The sequence below is a fragment of the Alosa alosa genome, chromosome 10 (assembly GCF_017589495.1).
Source record: "Alosa alosa isolate M-15738 ecotype Scorff River chromosome 10, AALO_Geno_1.1, whole genome shotgun sequence".
Taxonomy (NCBI): Eukaryota; Metazoa; Chordata; class Actinopteri; order Clupeiformes; family Clupeidae; genus Alosa; species Alosa alosa.
The window spans coordinates 23,063,162-23,071,485 of NC_063198.1; the positions used below are offsets into that span (position 1 = coordinate 23,063,162).

Sequence of the window (8,324 nt, forward strand, 5' to 3'; positions counted from 1 at the left end):
CGATGATAGACAGACATAATTTGATCACCGGTCCAGCATCCAGAAATACATACATCATGTATTTCATCCTGTGTTTTTCATGTGTTCTTTGGAGTAAATCAGTGCTAATCTCAGGATCTGGCAGCACAGCTGTGCATTGGCAGTGGCACCACCCGGAAAGGTGTGGCACTGTCTGGTTTCACAGACACAGACTGCACATGCACTCATTCACACACTTACTGACTCACTTGCTCATCATTTGCTCACTTACTCACTCACTCACACACTTACCCACTCTCTCTCTCTCTCTCTCTTTCACACACACACACACACACACACACACACACACACACACACACACACACATGTTGTGCATGTCAGTGCTGATTTATGTTCCCTGAGCTGTAGTGATCCAGCAGCTGATTGTAATTCTCTTATATATGGCAGCTAGATTAGCTGGGACCGGCTCTCTCCATCTGACCCCTCCCTGGAAACTAGACCCCCACCTAATCACCCTCCCACCGCCAACACCGACTATTTACTTAAGGGGTGGAGGGATTAAGGTAGTCAAGCCCTTTCATACAAATGCTATTTTTAAAATAGCATATTTGAAGGTTGCAAACTACTACTGTAATTATTTAACATTGAGCATTGAGAGAGGAGAAAAGTGGCATAAAGAAGAAGAGAGAGAGAAAGAGAGAAAGAAAGTAAGAAAGTAAGAAAAAGAGACAGAGAACATTGACAGATATAAGGTGTGGTGAGTGAGGCTTTGACAGACATAAAGTGAGATTAAAAGTGAGGTTTTGAAAATGTGACTCTAAACTACGGAGATTATTAAAACTATAAACACAAATAAATTCCATACAGTGCAAACTCTTGAATGAGATCAACACATGACGTGAATGATAGTGTTACTGCAAGAAGCCGCTTATAAGGGCGCCCTCTAATGGAGAATTTGAATACTGAATAAATACTTTACATTACATTACATTTAGCAGACACTTCTTGACCAAAGTGACGTACATATGTCAGCTGTATTAGAAAGGATCACATTGTCCCCGGAGCAACTTGGGGTTAAGTGCCTTGCTCAAGGGCACAACGGTGGAAGCCGGGAATTGAACCGACAACTTTCAGGCTACTGCACGCTAGCCCAGCTCCTTAACCACTACACTACCACCGCCCATAGTCTACCAACTTCATGTTATCATCGTTTGTGAGAAGATGTGCTGTGATGTCATTACTATGAGCCCATGTCCCTCTGTCCCCAAACAACCCCTGTCCCAGCCCACCCCGGAGATGATCCTTGAGGCCAGCAGAGACAGATCCTCATTGTCAGGGACACAGTCTCCACTGTGTGTGTCAGGGCGCTTGGCTGGGTTTGTGTCGTGGTAGAGACAAGAATGATCTCAGACAGTCTTAGGATGACAAGATGCATTTATCTCACTGACCAAAGCAAACAGTCATGCCAACCAAGCACAGAGAGACAAAAAAAAAGATGGAATAATATTAATCAGAATAAAACAATATTGTTTACTGAAACAACAGCAGTGCCACAGATATTCATTTCTCTTGAAGCGTCTTCTCCCGCTGTAACTTAAAGAACACTGCCTAAAGCATGTAAGACTTGAACATTTCTTATTTACTGAATATCAAAGAGACTTTGATGCTTTTGAGTCTCGGTCACTGCAGCCGGCGCCTCTGCACTGTGTGTGTCTTTCACTGAGGAGCTGACCGATACGCCGCTCAGCTAAGTAAACACCGAAAGCAGGCTTCCACACAAAGAGCCTTTCAGGCACACACAGATGGAGGTGACCAGGCTCCACAGCAAAGAGAAAAACATTGCATATCTGTGACACAATGTGATAAGGGAGTCAAATAATAAAGGATAAGACTTTGTCTGATGTTCAGCCAGTGAATTGTGTGGCACCTGAAACTACGGTGGCCTGCTGGATATGAGCTGACTGCTGAAAGGAAATGTGACCGTGATTGGCCATGTTCAGGTGAAAATCTATAAGATTTGGCCTAATTTGGATTCAAACTCTGGGCTCTTCAGACAGACCATTTCAATTGTTACTGGTGGCATTCAAAATTCAATTGAGTTGAACGGTCCTGTCCTACCAAAAATGGTTAACTGAATGGAGTGGGGAATCAGGGCATGATGCAGTTCACAGTTAGATGCTGCTAGTGATGGGGAAGAGGTCTTGCATCTGGGTTCTTTCTCTCTGATGCAGAGCCAGTTCTAGACGTGTGTATGTGTGTGTATGTGTGTGTGTCTGTGTGTGTGTGTGTCTGTGTGTGTGTGTGTGTGTGTGTGTGTGTGTGTGTGTGTGTCTGTGTGTGTGTGTGTCTGTGTGTGTGTATGTAAGGAAACAGGACTTGAAGCCTTCAGGAGTGTAAGCCTTTGGGAAGTGTACACAGGGCGTGTGGGATTGCGGCCAATGGGGGGTGAGGTGAGGGTGGGAGACATCTGGGTCAGGAACACACGACCGCATGGGATGGGCACCAGTGGCATGGCATGGCATGGGTCCTACTGGGCATGTGCCAGGGCACCGGCACCCTGGCCAAAGCCAAAGCCCTTTGGCCCGAAATTCTTGGCATAGCACGCTGGGGGAACAAAGATGATTCATGTCAACGCTCCAGCTCATCAAACACAGATTGACAGATTCTTAGAAAATCAGCCTGAAACCATTGGCTGCATGTCGCTAATATCATGCTTTGAAGTTTTTATATGGCAGCATCTTTTAGCCTTTATTGCATGAAACGTAATACCATGTTATCCTGACCTGCACTCCCTAATCTAGCATCCAGGGTTAGCTCAGGCTTTGCATGCAGGCAGTTTTACGAGCTATAAGCTCATGAAAATAAAAACACTGCCTGAAGCCTCCAATATGACACAACCATGCCATACCATATGCTGAACAATGTGCTATACTGCTCTTCAGGGTGCTGCTACCTTTACAGTAGATTTCTCCATCTTTGTCCGCCAGTGTTGTTGACTCCAGGCCTTTACCACACTTAGCACACCTGAAGCAGCTCTTATGCCAGGACTGCAGAAGGACACACACACACACACACACACACACACACACACACACACACACACACACACACACACACACACACACACACACACACACACAAACACATACACACACACACACATACACACACAAACACATACACACACACAAACACATACACACACACATACACACATAAACACACACACACACACACACACACAGTCAATGGATGACGGCCATCACAGACGCCAATGGACATTATAGAAGTCAGTAGATGTGTGCTGCCGAGGACTCAATGGTGTGTTCAAGACAACTGATCTGAGAACAGTGGGACTCACGTTTCCTCCCCCCACGACCTTCTCTGCCGCATACACAGCCGTCCCGCAGCGAGGACAAACATCTGAGCTGCCGAACTTCTGGGCAAACTTGGAGGCGTTGGGGTTGTTGGTGGGGCGATGAGCAGTTTGCCTGTGGGGGAAAAAAAAAAGTGTGAGAGAAAGTGTGTGTATGAGCTCTCCCTTTGCACACAAAATCATATTGAGTTGAGGACGGTCAGTTTGTACCCTTCTGGTCTGATTCCCAGGTGTTCACCGGTATCCATACTCAGGGTTCCTGCTCCACCACCAAAGCCGTAGCCTTTTGGCCCATACTTCTTGCCATAGCAGGACTTGCAGTAAATCTCATCCCCATGGACAGCAACTGTTGTGCTGTCCAGGTTCTTTTTACAGGCCACTGGACAGAGAGGCAATAAGAGGGACAAGGTTACCATTTAAACATATAAAACATGTTACCATTTAAACATATAGAACATGTTACCATTTAAACATACAAACATGTTGTTGTTTGCATGTTGTTGTTTAAAGGGACATGTCTTCTTTGTTGTTTTCTGTTGTTTTCTGTGTTGCAGTGTTGCACAACTGCATTAAGCACACACAGTTCATACAAACATATAAACACAAACCCATGACTAAATAAAGGAAACCTTTGCCCTTTAACATAAATAATCTCTAAAATTAACATCAAATTTCTCTAAGACCAATGCAGCATCAACAACATTCCAAATGCTCATTAGTCATTTAATTAAGGAAATAATGAAATTAATGAGTCCAGGCACCCTGGAAAAGCACACCATGGCCTACACTATGGCATTTGAACAAAGACAGAACCCAAGGAAGACAACAGCACAGGGCAGAGAGGAAACAGACAGCATGGCTATGAATGGGCTAATTCAGAATGTTAGGATTAGACACAAAGGCCTTTACCAGCCTGGTGAATAAATAAATATATTGGGCCTGTTTACATTCGTTTTAGAGGGCGTCTTGGGTGGCTAGCTGAGCCGAGACACACTGCAGTTTACTTGTTGTTTACTTGTACTTGTTTAGACATCATAGTCATTAGAACTCCTGTTGTCCGGGACGCATCAGAATGCATTAGCGTTTACACCATAGATATATATATATATATATATATATATATATATATACTGTATATATATCTGTGGTTTACACCACAAAAGATGTGTGGTCAAATGCGTCTCAGACCACCCTGGCAAGTGGTTTGAGGTATGACAATTCACCGTCGTCTTAGTGATTCTTTACACTTGAATTTAGAACTGACCGCTTGTGATCGGATCACCCAAGACGAGAAACAAATGTAAACAGGGTCATAGTTATAAAAGTGTCTCACATATTCCAAACACTGAATATATTTTACAATCAGAACCCGAATTAGAAATATATTTGGGTTTTATTGGCTACATAGGTTGACGGATACTGTCTACCACTCTCCACTCTCTTTCATCTCCAGAGACGGGCATAGGACCCACCACTGTTCTCTGTGCAAGAGAGTGGACTGGTCATCCCAGGCTGATAAGATTTACAAAGGCATTTTAGGGTGTCTTACTCCATACATTTCAAGTAGGCTTCAGTGGAGGGCTGTCCCCTACCAGACCTGGCTAAATTATCTTTTAACACTTCATGTTCCCTGTGTCTGTACTGAACTTGGAAAGTCTACCTTGTATTATAATGTCCCCACCTTCCGGAATAGTCTCCAATGGACTCCAAGGACAAGGGCTCCAAGGTCATCATAAACCTTCCATCACCATCTTGTAAGTGTTTTAACTAAATTTATTTTATTGTTGTTTTATTGTTTTTTTATTTCATTGTATCTTATTTTATTCATTGATTTATTTTAACTATTTGATCTATTTTATTTTGGTATTTATCTATTTAATGTATAATGTACCTTCCTCTTCCTCTATTACAGTATGTAATAACTTAATTTATGACCATGTAATCTCAGCTTCATTGTAAATGAGGGCTTCCCTCAATAACCTTTCTGGGAATTAAATAAAGTTAAAGGGAAGTTAGCAACACTCATGGACCCAGAGGTAAAATACATAACTTTCATGAGATTGCACTGTGACTGTATGATATGTAAAGCCATGCTTCTATGACTTATAGTTATTCAGCAAAATATGTGCGTTTGTGAGTTTAAGCAGTAGTGAATGGAATGTTTTAATGAAGACTAATGAATGCAGTGGTACACCTCCTTCCCCCCTAGTTCTGTCCCCTAGACATGGTCGGTAATAGCTTCAGTTGGCTAAACTCATGGAAAATTAACTATGTGCTTTTTTTCTTTTGGAAACCATAAAACGTTTGTCTTGGATTGTGAAATTTGATGTAGCACTCTTTTGGGGGCACTTCATGTCTGTCTTAATGAACATCATTGTGGTGTTACAAAATGAGCTGCTTTGTATTTTAGTCAGAAAATGATAATTGGCAGAGACTCTGGATTCTCTATTGAATCCACAAACTAAAGCCTACCCCCTCTTTTATTTCCCCCATGTGCAAACCACCTTCTACACAGTCTTCTGTCAGTAATGACTTTAATTGCTTGTTTGAAAATGATGATTAAGTGAGAGTTCTGTGCTGGAGTCAAGCCACAAACACACATTCTTATCATAACAAAAAGCAGCCACTGAGACAGACCAGAGACATGACGTCACTCTATAGGACAGAGCAGGGCTGGCCAATGTTTGTTTACATGGGGAAGAGAGAGGAGCCGTCGCGGCATCATCTCATTAGTATTTCAGGCCCCTGTCTCTCTCTCTCAGTAGAGCAAGGCAGAGCCTCCTCCCTGGCGCATGCTGATGAGCTCATCCCATTCCAGCAGCAGTGCTTCTGTTCTCTGCGTATAAACACCCATTAGTACGCATCAGTAGTCCCCAGCAGCCCGCTCCGTCCCTCACTCACTCTCTCGCCCATCTCCCACTCCTACAGCGCCTTATAAGGCAGACCAGGACAGGCTCTCCTAATAAGGGCAGGACGCTGCGGGAAGCGAAACGCTGAACTGCAAACGCTCAGCTCCCTTAGGTTAGTAGAGAGGAATATTCAGCATTCCATTCCTGAACTGCAGGTCTATTAATGATGGATTGCCTGGCTGTAGTGCGTTCTGAGGTAAAAGGGCTTTAACAAAAAACAAAAAGAAACAAACTAAAACTTGTAACACAAAGTTTACATAAAAGTTTTTAAATGGCCAACACCTTTCCAGAGCTGTGCCTCGCCTCTCAGCCCATCCCACTGTGTAATGGAACAACTGTACTGAAGTATGTGATGTCGCTTTCAGCATCTGCTGCCAGCTTCCCCTACTCTCCCTCTCTCCGCGCCCGACAGCCTATTTTTCCATCTGGTCTGTCACTTCCTCTGTGGAACAAAGCAGATAGCCGCCAGCACTGCCCCGGACCTGGCCCAGAAGCAACTCAAATCCGGTTCAAATGTGGCCGAACTCTGGGAAGACACTGCTTACAGTATGGCTATCCCATTCCACTTATCGAGCCGACACACGAACACACACACAGCTGTGTGACCTAGTCGTGAAAGGTTCAGTGTGCTTGGACAGGACGTCGTTAAATCGGCCTCCTGCCCTACTGTTCCTCCGGTGGCCATGACCTTGCTTTTCATTGTGTGTCCCGGAACACCATTTCCTACTGTCTGTTCTCTGCTCTTATTAATGGCCTCAAAAGAATGTGGCTCACTGGCCCATGTGCCTCGGCTAGTGTGATGCGCAACTACTGTGTGAACTGTGCAAAAAAAAACTCCGACTTGCGTTACGAAGAATCCTTCCGATATAGAATAATGATCATGCTGTATATCACCCAGAACTATTCCAGCCAGAGGCTGGAAGATGGAATCAGTGGAGTTCAAGAAATGTTTTAACTGAACTTTCCCAGCAGACTTGCTGAAGGTGGATGACTTCAGGACGATGTTTAACTGACGACCCTTTTATAGCAGCAGTCCTATGTAGGGTGGAGGGCGTGGGGCCCAGGAGGAGTTGGAGGAGCTGTGACTTATATACTAATGAACAGCATTCAGCACAGAGTTCAGTGTGATCTTGAGGTAGAAATGGACTCACTGCACAGGAAGCAGGACTTGTGGAAACTCTTCCCCTCACACTGTATCTCCTCAGCGAAGTAGACAGCCTTATGGCAGCAGCCACACAGGTTTCCTCCACCGAAAGGCATCCTGTTCAGGCACAGGGAACAACACACACACACACACACACACACACACACACACACACACACACACACACACACACACACACACACACACACACACACACAATATCATCACAGGGAGTGGCACATACACATTACTGTAAAACATCACATACAGTTCTGGGAGCACCGACGTAATCCCGCAGAAAAACAAGGTATATGAGCTGAGTGGACCTCCAACTCTCCAGCCGGCTTGCCTGCTACTCAAATTAAACAATTAGAGGAAACAGGAAATGCTGGCCTTGAGGTGTTTTGGTGAAAACAGAGACAGGATTGTATGCAATAATCATACACTCTATCTCAGCAGTTCCATCCATGATGTTAGGATGAGATTCAAAACACTAAGCTGATTCTACCCTTTACAGATTAATTTTGTTTTTATTATTATTACAATTATTATTATTATTTTTATTATTATTATTATTTATCATGAATACAGTTGCTGTGGCAGAACATTTAACATTTCTATTGTCAGTTGAGGAGTCATCCTAGATCAAACACTGTTCAAAAGCTCTGACCCCACTGCAATTCTCAGAAAGCAAACATACAACCAACCAATATAATCATTCCAATTTCACTGTCCAAACCGTTCAAATCTACTGTAATGGTAAACATCTCCTCACTTACATCAAATTCATAGCTATCTCCAGAATAGCTGGCATCAGAAACTATGTTCTAAATACTCAAGAGTAAATTCAACTTTGCTGTATATTAAAACAACAGTGAACAAACGCTGCAGATTAAAACCATTCAATGTTTCACAA

The 8,324-nt window shown here is 43.6% G+C and overlaps 1 protein-coding gene across 1 annotated transcript in view; it reads right to left on the reverse strand.

The window, feature by feature from the left end:
* Positions 1 to 1,395: 1,395 nt before the first annotated feature.
* Positions 1,396 to 8,324, reverse strand: part of csrp1b (cysteine and glycine-rich protein 1b) — a 7,180-nt gene continuing 251 nt past the window's right edge. The window contains exons 2-6 of the mRNA XM_048255958.1: positions 7,416 to 7,525; positions 3,566 to 3,734; positions 3,341 to 3,470; positions 2,933 to 3,026; positions 1,396 to 2,583 (exon numbers count right to left, since the gene is read on the reverse strand). Coding sequence (XP_048111915.1) covers positions 2,507 to 2,583; positions 2,933 to 3,026; positions 3,341 to 3,470; positions 3,566 to 3,734; positions 7,416 to 7,524 — 579 coding nt within the window. The 5' untranslated portion in view covers position 7,525 and the 3' untranslated portion in view covers positions 1,396 to 2,506. The remainder of the gene's footprint in view (positions 2,584 to 2,932; positions 3,027 to 3,340; positions 3,471 to 3,565; positions 3,735 to 7,415; positions 7,526 to 8,324) is intronic.